At 59.4% G+C, this 14058-nt stretch overlaps 1 protein-coding gene across 1 annotated transcript; it reads right to left on the bottom strand.

Moving 5' to 3' along the window:
• Positions 1–1316: 1316 nt before the first annotated feature.
• On the bottom strand, positions 1317–10397 carry CARNS1 (carnosine synthase 1). Its single transcript, XM_036259241.1, has 10 exons — positions 10358–10397; positions 9895–9923; positions 8428–8701; positions 7415–7504; positions 6697–7184; positions 6290–6464; positions 6115–6200; positions 4349–4580; positions 3971–4254; positions 1317–2834 (listed from the first exon to the last, which is right to left on the bottom strand). Exons 2-10 carry the CDS (start codon positions 9895–9897, stop codon positions 1599–1601), a joined length of 2868 nt encoding a protein of 955 aa, XP_036115134.1. The 5' UTR covers positions 9898–9923; positions 10358–10397; the 3' UTR covers positions 1317–1598.
• Between the last annotated feature and the right edge of the window lie 3661 nt (positions 10398–14058).

The following is a 14058-nucleotide window of genomic DNA, read 5'->3' as shown; positions in this document are numbered from 1 at the left end:
GTTCAGGACACATGCCCAGATTGTGGGCCTGATCCCTAGTGGGGGGCATCCAGTCAATGCTCTCTCTCATCGATGTTTCTCTCTCTCTCCCTCTCCCTTCCTCTCTAAAAATCAGTAAAGAAAAAAAACTTGTTAAATAAAAAAAATATAAAAGTCAATAAAAACATATTTAAAAAAAAGAAAGGATAGATGAATGAATGAATGAACACACGAAACCTGGTCTGTGACTTTAGATCTGGGCACGGATTCTCGTTGGATGGGGCTCTGTAGGGGTGAATTGGGCCAGATGAGGCTTTGGATGGGTAAATATAAACTCGGACGGCCAGATTTCAGGGGTCTCCAGACGAGGAGGATTATCTGGTTAGATGTGGCCCTCTGGTAATTCCACCCTCACAAGTCCCTCAGGTTTAGCTCAGGTGTGGGTGCTCCTGGCAGGCTCCCACGGAAGGTCAACCCAAAAGCCTGGCCAGTGTGGCAGTTATCCGTAGCTCCAGATGCTACAGTTGTCCCCTAGACACCTCTCACTCCTCCCTTCCCCCATCTAGCTGAGCCTGACAGGTGTTGTCCAAGTCGCAAGAACCTATGCCAGACTCTGGACATTTCAGTAGTCCTTAAGCCTTTATTTGGAGAGGGATGCTTGTGGAGCTGTCCACAACTCCTATGCTGAGCAGAGACGGGAGTTCTTAAAGCAGCCTCCCCTGAATTAGGGAGTGTAGACTCTCCTCTGTCAATGCCAGTTAGGTGTACCAGAGGCCAAAGCACCTAAGCCTGGTGAAGATAACACATGTGCATGAGGGGGGTGTTCACGTGTCAGGGCCACATATGAATGAGGGCAGGGAGGTGAGCAAGGCTTGGAAGCTAAGTGGGCATGTAAGACTTAGTAAAAGCAGGAACCTGGACCCTACATCTTGTCCCTCAACGTTCCATCCACTGTGATATGATCTTCAGGCAGTGGTTTTTCCTCTTTGAGCCTGTTTCTTCATCTGTAGAATGGGGGCAATTATGTCTACCTAGAGGGGAGATGGTAGCTGCTGACCCCAGGTCACCTGCTTCTACTGCTCAGGTCAAATGAGGCAGGTGGGGCACTGCCAGAAGTTGTCAGCAGTGTCTAGACCTAAATGAGGGGGTGAGAGTAAGAGGACAGGGGGTTTAGTGTCAGGTTTTCTTGGAATTTGTCCAAGGCCAGGGCCTGCCAGGTTCTTTCCTCCTGCGGGTGGCAGGAAGAGAGAGATGCTTGGAGGGGTGGGGTGGATGGGCTAGGTTTGGGTCCACTCCTACCTACCTGGGGTGTGTGTGTGTGTGTTCAGCTGCTGTCCTGTCTCCATGGATAGAGCCCTGGGGCAGCTTTGGGCTGGACTGGGGCCTTTGGAAGGGCAAGAGGACCCAATGGCCTTCCAGTTACTTTCTTTTGTGGCCCTTAAATCTAGGAGGCCTTGGTGTCAAAATGGCCCTGCCACTCTGGAACAGACCTGAGGCCTGGGAGTGGGCTAGGCCAGGGTTGGGGCAGCGCTATGGGAAGAGAGGCAGGGAGAGTATCAGGAAGCTGAAGGCAACATAGCACCCACTTCAGTACTTTGCTCTGCCCTTTGGCCCCAGTTCTATTTGAAGTGGGACAGGAAATGGGCAACAGGGTAGTGGGGCCCATCAATGCCCAGGCCCTGGCAGAGCCCCAGCAGGCGGAGGCGGGCCTCAGCTGGGCTGGGTCCAGCACAGGCCACACTGCAGTAGGGCTCCTCATACTTGCCAGTCACCTGGGCCTCCTCTAAAGATATGAACTGATTGAAGCGCAGCACGCCCTGGTCATGAAGAGCCTGCAGAGCCTCTTGGATGGCAGTGGAACTCAGCACCTGCAAGTGCTGAGACACTAGGCCAGTGACACCCACTATGTGGCCACTGGCCCGTGGGTGGGCAGGCAAGGCAGGTCGCAGGCCACAGGCCACCATAGCAGCAGCCAGCAGCAGGTCCACACCGTAGAGTTCCAGGATCCAGTCCCGAAGGTAGAAGCCACCCATGCGGGGGTTGATCTCGATGAGCCGAGGACCAGCCTTGGTCATCTTGAGCTCCACGTTGAAGACCCCATCCAACAGCCCACAGCCGAGGCAGCAGCGGAAAGCCGCCTGCACCAGCTGTGCCTCCTGCTCTGGAGCTAGCCCAGTGGGCATGCAGGCTGCTGTCTCAGTGAAGCCAGGCAGCCGAGTGGGGCCATTGTCGGAGACAAAGGCAGCCAGCAGTCTCCCACCAAACAGCACCAGATCCACGTCGTGCTCAGTGCCCTCAATGAACTCCATCAGCAGCATGGAGTTGCCCCAGCCCAGCCCAATGCCAGGGTGATCGGCCTCGCCCTGCAGGTCATGGGCGATCTGGGAAAAGTGCTGGTGGCACTGCAGTGCATCCTTCACCAGCCGCACGCCCACTGCCCCGGCTCCAAACTCCAGCTTCATGACACCTGGCAGGGGCACCTGGCAGACAGCCCTCTCCACGTCAGCCTCACTCTCCAGTGGGCAGCAAGGCACAGCATGGAGGGAGGGTGCAGGCCAGGGCGGGCCGTGGCAGCACAACAGGTGCAGCTGGGTGCGGCTCTTCTGCTTGGCCAGGCGCATGGCGGCTGGGGGGCTGCAGGGCAGACCCAGCTCCTGGCAGAGCAAGGCTGTGAGCACCAGGCAGTCGTCCCAGTATGAGAAGCAGCCATCTAGCTGCAGGCCCCGTGCCCGCACTAGCTCTGCCAGCAACCTTGCATTCTCCTCATCCTTCCGATGCTCCGTCACATCAAAGTGGATGAAAGTCTGCACAAGCTGAGATGCAAAGTGGTTGGGGTCTGACTCCACCAGGTGCAGCTGTGGAAACCACATTTGTTGATAATTGAGTAAATGGGAGGTGCAAAGGTGGGAAACTTAATCCAGTCTGGCGGGGAGAGAAAGCATCCTAGAAGAGGCAATGCTCAAGCTGGAAACTGAATAAGAGCCAGGCAGAGGAAAGATGGCTGCAGGAGGGAGAGGGTAGAGGGGTGGGGTGAGGAGGGCAAGGGGCTCATTCCCCCAGGCAGCCTTGCTCTGTACAGGGCTTGTAGGGAAACTAGCAGGCTTGGGGCTCCGGACAGGTGGTCTGGTGTCTTTGAGCATTATGCTTTTGGTCATCCTTTATCTAATGTGTTCTGACACTGGGAGGTACCCACAGAAGAATCTAGTGGGGCCCCGCACCTCCAAAGCTCACTGCCTGCTAGGCAGATAGACACAAAGCAGCTGGTGCCCAGGGCAGTGGCAGCCCTTGAAGAGGGCAAGGGGGTGGTTGCACTGTAACACTTGGCAATGTGAGGAGTAAAGAGACATTCCAGGCGAACGCAGGGTGCAAGGCAGAGAACGTAGAGGCATAGGAATGGCTGGGGCAGGTGGCCTCTGGGAGAGGGGAGAGGAGGCCACTGTGGTAGATTGGGGCCAGGAAGAGCCTAGACATTTGGCCTCTGTTTTCTTATCTGTTCAATGGGAATAAGAATGTCTATTCTGCCTGCATGGCTCCAGATTCTGTAACGAGGACACTGTTGTGAACTTGCTTCGGGATCTGTAAGCTGCTCGCCAGCACCCTCGCACCCTCCTTGTCCCTCAGGAATTCAATCTCAAAGGAAGCCCCTGCCCTTTCTGCAGGATAGGGTCAGGCTCCTGAGCCTGGCATTCAAAGCCCGGATTCTGGAACTAGCCTTGGATGCCGCCCCCGCGTCTCCAGCCTGTCTACCCTAGGCTCCGCTTAAAACTGGCGGGGACAGAACTGGGACAGCAGCCAGAGTTTAGACTTCTAACCTGGGCCAGGCGGCGGACTCGCCTCGACGCCGGGATCCAACACCGAGCGGGTCGATCCCGCACAGACCCCGCCCCTAGTGGTGTTGGCCCCGCCTCCAAACGCCCTCCTTGCGCCTGGGCTCTGCTTCCACCACTCAGGGCGGAACCTGGCCCCGCCCCGCGCCCCGCGCCCCGCCCACCTTGAGCCCGTAGTCACGCGCCGCCTCCCACACGAACTTCTTGCCGACTCCGCCCGCGCCGATCACCAGCAGCTGCTTTCCCTCCACGAGGCAGCGAGCGGAGCGCCGCAGCATGGTCTCCACGAGCGGCGTGGCTGCCGCCGCCTCCTTGGTCGCCGTCCCCGAGCGCGGAGCAGCCCAGAGCCCCTCGAGCGCGCCGCACGCCTCCAGGCACAGGCCGCTGTTCAGCTCCAGGGCCACCGGGATAAGCGCGCCACCCGCCACCGTCAGGGCGAAGTCCACGCCTGGGCCGAGCGGGGCACCGGTTCAGCGCCGGCCGCCCTCAGGTCATGTCCCCCGCTCGCCCTCCAGGTCCCCAGCCTCCGGCCTGGCACTCACCGAGGAAGTCAGTGCAGGCCAGACGCCCGCCGCGCTGCTCAGCGCTCAGACCGGCCTCCAGGGCCAGTACGGCGGCCAGCGCAGCCTCAGACGCCGCCTTGACGCTCTGTCGCACCACCGCCACCTGTGCCGCCTCGCCCAGGCCGCACTGGGCCAGCACCACCTCCAGCGTCCGTGGCAAAGAATTCTGGTGCCGCAGAGGCCGGTCCCCACGGCCCACCGCGCACACCACCTGGACAGGGTGCGACTCAGGGGACTGGCCTAGGAGGAGTCCCACCAGGAACCACCACCCCCGCCCCTCCCCATGCATGCACAGCTCCCCCTGTGCCAGGATTAAGGCCAGACCCCTCTGGACATCCAAGAAACCTTGTTCTCCAATGTGACATACACTGTACAAACCACCTCAGCAGCCATTGCCCATCTGGTCCCTAGACCCCTGGGGGATTCTACCCACGTTCCCAGTCCCAGCTGGGGTCCCTGCTCCCTGAGGGCTCCAAGCATGCTGGCCCCTAGCTCCTGCAGCCCTGGGGGCCTGTGCCGCCCTGGTGCCCCAGGCCAGGAACTCCCTGAGGAGGACTGAGACTCTCTCCCTCTCAGCTTGGCCCAGAGCTGTACACCCAGGAGGGTCCCTAAGCTTTCCTGAGCTCCCCAGCTTGGAGGCCCCCCCTAAAGGGCTCTAGGCACTGGAGGTTTGTCAGGGACCCTGGGTCAGCCTCTTCTGTGGACAAGAGCTCCCTGGGAAGAGGATTCAGCCCTGAGCCCCAGCACGGGGATCAGTAAGGCTCCTGATGTGGGGGCTGCAGGAAGGGTTGGAAGAGGGGAAAAGGGTGAGACCCAGGAGTCCTTCCAGAGGCAGCCAACATCCCCCTTTATCCTCTTGTCCTGGCCAGTGTGGCTCAGTGGGTTGGAGCGTTGTCCTGTACACCAAAAGGTGGCAGGTTTGATTCCCTGTCAGGGCACATAATCAGGTTGCAGGTTTGATGCCAGTTGGGGCGCATGTGGGAGGCAACTGATGAATGTTTCTCCCTTCCTCTCTCTCTAAAGTCAATAAAAACATATTAAAATGTTATTTTAAAAAATTGCCCAGGCTGCTTTGGCTCAGTGGTTAGAGTGTCAGCCCGCAGACTGAGGGCCTCAGGTTTGATTCCAGGTCAAGGGCACATGCCTGGGTTGCAGGTTTGATCCCTGGCCCCGGTCAGGGTGGTTCAGGAGGCAACCAATCAATGTCTAGTTTTTTTGTTTTTTTTTAAATCCTCACCAGAGGATTTTTTTTTCCCCCATTTATCTTTAGACAGTTTTTTGTTGTTGTTGTTGTTTACTTTTAGACAGAGTAAGAGGGAGACAGAGAGAGAGAGAAACATCGATGCGAGGGAGACGCATCAACTAGCTGCCTCCCGCAGGACCCCGACCAGGGCTGGGGACAAACCGCAACTGAAGTACGTGCCTTGGCCGGAATCGAACCCGGGTCTCATTGGCCCACGGGCCGACGCGCTAACCGCTGAGCCAAATGGGCCAGGGCCTATGTGTCTCTTTCACCTCTCTCTCTCTCTCTCTCTCCCCCCAAACCCCCCTTTTCCTCCCTTCCACTCTATCTAAAATCAGTGAAAAAATATTCTTGGGTGAGGATTAACAAAAAATACAAATAAATTTAAAATATTTTTTTAAAAAGATTTTGTCCTTTCTCTGCCCAGGGGTCCTCATCAGCTCAGTGGGGCTAGACTGGGGTATGTCAGCAGGGTCATGACCTAAACCTGGGCCATGCTCACCTTGCTCAGCAGGGGCCTGTCACCCTGTGTCCGACACACCACAGCACAGATCCGCATAGCCAGCTCAGGACCTGGAGGGGCGTTCCCTGGGGGGGACGGTGAGCCTGAGCCCAGCACAGAGCAGCCAGGAGGCAGAGCCCAGCTCCCACCCCTGGCTGGCTCAGGTGGCTCTCACCTGGGAAAGGCAGTCGGGCAGGTGGGCACACAGCCTCCACTAGGACACTCCCCTCCTCCTCCAGTTCCTCCAGCAGTGCCACCACTGTGTCCGCCACTGTGCCCACCTCTGTTCGTGGGAACAGACGCAGTGCCTGCCGCCCCCGCCAGCGCCAGCTGCTGAGCTTGATGGCCACCTGCAACCACAGGAAGGGGAAGGGGCTTCCTCACCACCCACGTGCCTGCGGGATGAGAAGTCACACCATAGGAGCCAGTGAGTAAACTGAGGTAAGAAGGCAGGGGGTTGCCACAGAGAGAGCGGCAGCAGCAGGGCACAAAGTTGGGGGTAGCTTCCCAGCAGGACTTGGTACCCATCCGCAGGTCCCATCCTACTGGCATCTGCACGGACCTGGGGGCAGAGCCTGTTACCTGCAGGGCATCACCCAGGGCCTCAGAGTGCAGAAAGGCCCCTACTTCCTCCTTCACCAGTGCCTCCTGGCCCTCTTTGCCACTCAGCTCCACCAGCCGTAGTCCCGGGCTGGCATCCCCTCCCAGAAGCAGTGTGGGTGGCTTGTAGGTGAAGGCCAGGGTAGCTGGCACAGCCACACCACCCTTCTGGGCCAGTAAGTGCCTTGTCAGCAGCCGGTCCTCCAGCAGCCGGGCCAGCTCCGCTGAGGCTCCTGTAGGGCAGGTGAGGTCGCGGGCGAGCTCAGCTGCTTCCCTACCGTGGCCAGGCCCAGGTCCCAGGCCCACCAGGAAGTAGGTGGCTTGGCGCTGGGGGACAAAGTCATCCAGGAATGTCAGGCCCCCCGGGTGAAAGCTCACTGCCTTGGAGACCAGCAGGGCCGCCTCTCCTGGCCGCCCCGGTGCTGGCACCTTCGTCAGCCAAGCAGGGGACAGGCAAAGAAGCATGTTTCCTGTGGGCAGGTGGGGGAGAGTTGCTGGCCAGGGAAGACATCATGCCCCATGCCCTCCCCCTCCAGCTCCGGCCCCTGGGTAGTGGGGGCCACCCCCAATTTGAGCATGGCAACTGGTCCCCTGGAATGCAGGCAGTTGCCAGGGTCAGTGGGTATTTTGGGAGGTGGCTGGGTCGGGGCAGGGCTGCTCTTTCCGTAGGAAGGGTTGGGGAACTTGGGTACACACTCACCTGGACTCTGGACACCCCCCTCCAGCAGCACAGACAGAAAGGTGCTAGGGGATCCCAGAATGCACAAGGTCACCTCTGCCCCAGGGCAGCCTCAAGGGAAGAGAACATCGCCAAGCTCACCAGGGGCTCCCTTGTTGCCCACCCTTCCCTACCCCCATGGCCTTCTGGGTATGGATGATAAAAGTTAAGGGAACAGAGGGGAAGCTAGAGAGGGAAGAGGAAGCTACGGCCCATCCTGCCCTGTGAGGCTGGCTCCCTCTCTCTGCTGCTGGTCTAGAAGACACTGGAGGCTGGGCAAGCAGAGACCTGGGTTCTAGCCTGAGCTCTGCCGCTGACTTTCTGTGGGACCCTTGGCCCCTGTGCAGTGGGGGGAGGAGCCTCTGCACCTCGGTTGCCCAGTCTGCACAATGCAGCTTAACTCTTTGGTGGCCACCTGGTATGTAAAACAGGTAAAGCAGCCCGGCCAGTTTGGCTCAGTGGACTGAGCATCATCCGATGGGCTGAGACGTGCCAGTTTGATTCATGGTCAGGACACATGCCCAGGTTGTGGACTCCATCCCCAGTAGGGGGCGTGCAGGAGGTGGCTGATTGATGTTTCTCTCTCTCCCTTCCTCTCTCTAAAAAAATAAAAACATTAAAAAAAACAAACAGTTTTAATACTAAAAAAGAGATAAAGCAGAGGAGGAGTTGTGGGTCCCAACTGCCAACTGCCTCTCCAGCAGCTCCCAGGACACTGCCATGGAGGCTGTGGGTCCACAGAGGTGGCTGCGTATCCTGGGGCTGGATCTTCTGGGGTGGAGGGAAGCCTGGATCTCGGACTGGACTGGTGCCAGAGGCCCGTGGAAACACTGCCTGCCTGCCCGAAGTTGCCTGGCTCGCGGGCTTCAGACCTAGCCGGAGCGGGGGGGGGGGGGGGGGGGGGGGGCAGCTGACCTTGACAGGGATGGGAAGCAGTCAGGGCTGCAGCCCCTCCCTCATCCCAGGGGTTCCCCCTCCGTGGAGCCCTTGGGCACCTGTGCGGGGCACCTGGCTGCGGTCCTGGGTCTCCGGAAGGCCAGCTTGCTGCAGACAGCTCTGCAGGAGGCTGTAGTAGTAGGTGGTCCAGGCCCGGGCCTCTGCCCCTTCAGGGGAGCCCTTGCAGTCAAGGCCCACGTCGAGGCGCCAGGAGCCAGAGAAGTAGTCTGGGGGTGGCAGGCCAGAGCCTCCTCCCCATAGGCCCTCCTTGTCTTCCAGGTCCTTGGAGCCCAGGGGGCAGTTCCACTGGGGACCCAGCAGATCCGAGGAGAGCTGGGGGAGGGTGCCACAGAAGTGGTAGGTGTTGGGCAAGGTGGGCAAAGGGCACATTAAGTCACCCAAGAGATAAGCCCCCTTGGGTTACATTTAGGGCAGACCCTGTCCCAAGAACCAGGAGAGGATGAGGCTGGAGTGGAGAATGAAGACCAGGAACAAGTAGGTGGGACAGCTTTGTAGACGATGTGCAGTGCCCCAGGGTGGGGGTGGGGGGCTGGGTCTGCCCTGGCTTGGTTCACAGGGGCAGAGATTTTTGTGTTTTGTTCTTCAAGGCATTCCTGGCATCTAAACAGTGCCTGGCACACTGTAGCTGCCTCAGTGACCCATCTACCATCATGGAGTTCTGCTGAGACTTGAATATGTAGGTGAACCTGTTCCTTGTCATCTCCAGGTCAACCCTAAAGACCTACTGTGCGCCCAGCCCTTGCTAGGCAGTGGTAGGGAAGAAGCGGATGCACGTCTCTTCAGGTGTTCTGAGTCATGCAAATGTTTTCTTGGGATGAAATCTTACATTCCCGACCCTGTCTGAGCCTGGCTGACTCCCACATGGGGCTGCTCGGAGGCTTAGTGTGAACACAAGTGGGCCTCTCCTCCAGGGGACCAGCTGGGCCACGTTGGACAAGTCATGAGGTTCCTTTGGGCCTTGTGGGAGCTAGGTGTCTGCTCTATCCCACCCTTAGGTGCTGCTGAACCTTGGACCAAAAGCATCACCTTGGTCACTGGGGCGGGGGTGGGGGCAGTGGGCTGCACGTGGCCAGGAGGGCAGAGGTCTGGCCTCAGACCTGGGCTTGAATCCCAGCTCACCACTGCCAAACTGTGGGCCTTGGTGCCCTCCCTTAGAAAGCGAATTCCCTGAGAGCCCAGACTGGGTTCTTTGCCATATCCCCAAACCTAGAATGGTGCCAGACGGCTAGTAGGTGCTCAATAAATGTGCGTATGAGTGAATGCCAAAGGGGACCATCAGTGCCTGCCTCCCAGGGTTGATGGTGAGGCAGAGTGCCCGACACACAATAGCTGCTTGGCCCATGACAGACCCGGGAGACAAGGGGGCATTGCAGCTGGTTACGGGGCTGAGCGGTGTGCACGGGGCGGCCCCAGGGTTAGGCTTCTGGGTGCCAGAGGCTGCCCTCTGGGCCCTCTCTCCCGTGCGGTTCCTGGGCACTTTGCGGGAGGGGCCAGAGGGGACTCACCATCTTACAGGTGGAGAGCGGCTGGGAGCCTGAGGGCAGCGAGAGGGGGAGAGAACAGGGAGTCAGGGCCGCGGTCTCTACTCCCCTGCCCAGCCCCGAAGACTCTGGGGGCGGAGAGGTGGACACCGTGGGGCTTCTCTAGTCCCTGCCGGGAGGTGTCCCAGGCTGCCCCACCCCCACCCGAGGAGGCGGAGGGATTGTTGCCGCGCTGACCCCATGGGTCCTGCAGCCCCGGCTCACACATCCCTGGGCGTTGAGCTCCAGCCCGGCAGCGCTGGGGGTCCAGGCGCTCAGCCCGTCCCGCGGGGGGCGCGCGGGTCCCCGCGTGGGGATATGGGGGCGGGTAGAGTCGCGGGTCTCGCTGGGGGGCGCGGGCGCTCAAGGTCCCCGCGCCCGCAGCCCCTGCCCCTGCCCCACAGTTTCCCTCCCTGGCTTTCCCCTGCGACAGCAGGAGCCGGGGTACCTGGTGGGTGGCAGAGGCTCGTTGGGACTCGGCGGGTGGCGCGGACCAGGCGGGGTCTGGAGAGGGCACCAAGGCGACACAGCGCCTGGCTGAGACAGCGCTGCTTTATATAGAAGCGCCTGGGGCATGCCCAGTGCTGGACAGGGGCGGTGCGGGCCCAGGGGCCACACCGCCTGCGAGAGGACCCGCCCAGCCTCCCCCGCCCAAACCCGCCACCCGTCAGGAAATCCGAGGACATCTTGGGTCCCTGGGATGGGAGAACACCTGACCCGAAAGAGGCAGGGCACCAGGAGGGCGAGGGAGAGGGAGGGGCAGTTGGGATCCTCAGAGACACAGACTGTCACCAGGGACCAATGAATGGGGATCGCCAGAGAGGGTCACAGACCTAGGGCTGCGGTAAAGAAAGGACACAGATGAGGACAGCGACAGAGAAAGAATGTCCCGTAATGGAAGAGATGGGGTGGGGCGGCCAGGAGAGCCCCGGGGCACCCAGTCCAGAGCTCTGTCCCTGGACAGTGTCCTGAGCTGCAGCTGTCTGTCCCAGCCCGTTACTCTGCCCTATGGCAGACCCCGGGAAAGACCTTCTTGGCCACGCTCCCTGTGCATTGGGTCCTCTCCTCACCTCTCCCAGCCCCAAGCCGAGTAGTGACCACTCAGTAAGATGTCCCCGCAAGGGCAGTCCCGGTTTCCTGGGACACCCTCTGCACTACAGGGCCTGGGAGGGAAGGGGGTGGCTAGGCTGGGGGAGTTCCAGTGGGTCTGAGGGCTGGAAGGGCGTGCCTACAGGGTCTGTCCTGCCCATCAACACCCAGGTCAGCTGGACACCCGTAGTCTCCCCAAGACACACATCCTTACCCCACAGAAGCACACCCCAAAAGATCTGGCTCACAGCCACGAATTCACCCCAAGAAACACACTCAGAGACTCACACCCTCTACTCAAATGTAAGTGTGTCATACCAGGTGGGTTCCAATCCGAGTTCCAGCGTGGGACCTGGGCACCCCCCTTTCTGGTCTGAACCTCACTTTTCTCCTGCCTAAAATGGTACCAGTTCCCACCTCACAGGGCTGTGAGGATTGGCACAAGCCAGTGTCCAAAACATGTAGGCTATTGTTACAATTCCTCCACCTTACACCCCGGAACGCAGACCACTCCCTGGAGACCCCCTGGGAGCCTCCTGGGCTGGGGAGGGTACTGAGGGGTCCATGGCACTTGTAGGGACAGAGGTGGCAGTTTGGGATCCTTTCTGCAATTGTGTACGGAGCAGCCTGTGAGGACCCACCCCTGCCTACCCCTGGAGGCACTCAGAGGGGAGAAGCGACTTAGGCAGGGTCCCCCGCCCAGCGCACAGTCCCCACACGGCTTTGCAGGGCTGGTGGCTCAGTCACCCCCCAGCTCCAGGTCCACAGCCAGGCTCCGGGATGAGGTGCCATGGCCTCGGGACTGGCGTGGAAGTCATCGACGGGCATGAGCTTTGACACTTAACAAGAGTTGAAAGCCAAAAATTCAACTGAGCAAATTGTAAAGATCTCATGGGCTTTATTCAATGCTTTGTAAATTGGGCAGCTTCCAATCCAGCAGATGGAGAGGGGCTCCGAGGCGCTGTGTGAAAGGGAAGGCTTGATGGGCAGGGGGAGCGGGTGAGGAAGGTGACCAGGCCGAAGTGCAGGCTGGTCGGTGCAAGGTTGGGATGGCGTCCTTAGTGGATGGCAGGCTCTCCCTAGTGCTGACCAGGTGACTCCTGATTGACTGGTTCAAGAGTCCGTTTCTGGAAGAGCTGAAGCTGTAATTAATTCTCGGTTTGGTGACAACGTGTGGCTTAGCATAAGCGACTTCACTTGGGGCCTGTTATCTGTTTTTTTTCACAAGCTCTGCAGACGGTTTTCTCGGCCCCGGGGTCACCCTTTAGCGTAGGCTTGGCTGGGCAAGGAGCAGCCGGCAGAAGGTGAGCGCTCAGTAGCGGGACAGCAAGCATTTCTTGACCTCGTCCCAAGCGCTTGTGAGGTAGCAGTTCCAAGTCTCTGCCTTTTACAGATGAGGAAAGTGAAGCTCAGAGAGGTGGTGTTGCTCTGGCCGGTTTCTCAGTGGTTAGAGCATCGCCCCGCAGACCAAAGAGTCACGGGTTTGATTCTGGTCAAGGGCATATACCTCTGTTGCGGTTCATCCTGGCCGATTGGGGTCGTGCAGGGGGAAACCAATCAATGTGTCTCTCTCACATCAATGTTTCTCTCTCTCTCTCTCTTTCTCTCTCTCTTCCCTCCCTCCCTCCCTCCCACTCCATCTGAAGATAAATGGAAAAATACACTCTGGTGAGGATTTTTAAAAAAGGAAAGAAACAACCATAAAAAAGAGGTGGTGTTACTTGCTCCAGGTCACACAGCTGGTGAGTGGGGAGCTGGGCTCTCCCCTCTGCCAGAGCACGTGCACACATGTACAGAGAGCAGTGTGGTTCTGTGCCCACTCCCAGCAGGCTGGCAGGGTGGCTCTGCCCTGTCCTTGCCAAGGGTGCCTGGAGGCCACTGGAGGCTGAGCTGAGCCAGGAAGGAGCGAAGTGAGGGGAGACCATGCCTAGGCTGCTACCCAGCTCAGCTGAACAATAATCATGAGATTGTAGAGCACTCTGGGGCTGGAGTGGGAGCAATAATTATCCCATTACCTGGAGGGGGAAACTGAGGTTCAGAGGAGCGAGAGGGCCTTTCCCATGCAGAGAGTTTGCAGATCCAAGTCTGACTTCTAAGAGCCCGGGAGTGTGGGGATGTGGGGAACCTCGGGGGTGGGTAGCTGATGGAGACCACGGGCCCGCCCCCTACCAAGGCAGCATTCATTTGCCCTTCTTTTTTGCTTGCCCCACACTGCTGTCACCCAGGCCAACATAGCTCACTGGTGCCTTTGCGGCTACAGCCCCCAAGGCTGAGTGCTCCCGGGTGCCTGGCTGGCCTTCTCTGAGCCTCTTTCCAGAAAGGTTCGTAGGGAGCTGGGCCTGCCACGTTCACCACGTTTGGGTGTACAGGCTGCTCACTGCACCAAGGTCCCGGGCTGAGTGGTCCCTTCCCCTCTGCCAGGCAGGGCTGCATGTGCCTGGTGGAGAGGCATCCTTTCCCCACGTGGGGGCTGGTGCAGCCTTGTGGGGACAGCGTGTGCAGAAAGTGCTCCCAGGAGGGAGGGGGTGCTCTTCTTGTCTGACCCCTGGGCTCTGGCTCCCAGGCAGATGGTTGATGATAGCGCCTGTCCAGAAAATCCTTCCCTGGATAGAAAAGGCAGTGACTCAGCCCCACCTGGAGGCCCCCTGCTGGAGACCACCTGTCCCTAGGGTCTATACCCAGGGGGACTCACTGCCACCATGGCCCCTTCCCAGCCTCATGACAGATGCCTAGGCCAGGCAGAGGCTGTTCCTGTCCTGTTCCCCGACTCTCCCAGAGGAAGAGCTGAGCCCACAGAGGGCAGAAGTTCTGGGGCGACTCCAGGGGCAAGTCCTCCCATCCTAACTGCTACAGTGCCTGAGATCCCGTAGGCTGCCCCGCTCTAAGGCTAATGCATGGTCTACAAGGCACAGGGCGCTGCACCCCAGCTGGCTCTGGCCTCATTGTGACCTTGGGCTGGGTACTCAACCTCCCAGAGTCCCCATTTCTCCCTCGTCTAATGAGGCTGTCAGTCCACCTGCAGAGAGAGGGTGTGGGGAGGCTCTAGAAAGGGGGCTGTGA

The sequence above is a fragment of the Molossus molossus genome, unplaced genomic scaffold (assembly GCF_014108415.1).
Source record: "Molossus molossus isolate mMolMol1 unplaced genomic scaffold, mMolMol1.p scaffold_m16_p_13, whole genome shotgun sequence".
NCBI classification, from domain to species: Eukaryota; Metazoa; Chordata; class Mammalia; order Chiroptera; family Molossidae; genus Molossus; species Molossus molossus.
This window is presented reverse-complemented; position numbering and strand designations above follow the sequence as displayed.

Coding starts and splice junctions, on each gene's coding strand:
- CARNS1 (XM_036259241.1), bottom strand. Junction 7,505..8,427: donor CAGCCAGGTGCCCCGCACAG/GTGCCCAAGGGC, acceptor TCTTCCCTTGAG/GCTGCCCTGGGGCAGAGGTG. Junction 2,835..3,970: donor CGCGTGACTACGGGCTCAAG/GTGGGCGGGGCG, acceptor TGGTTTCCACAG/CTGCACCTGGTGGAGTCAGA.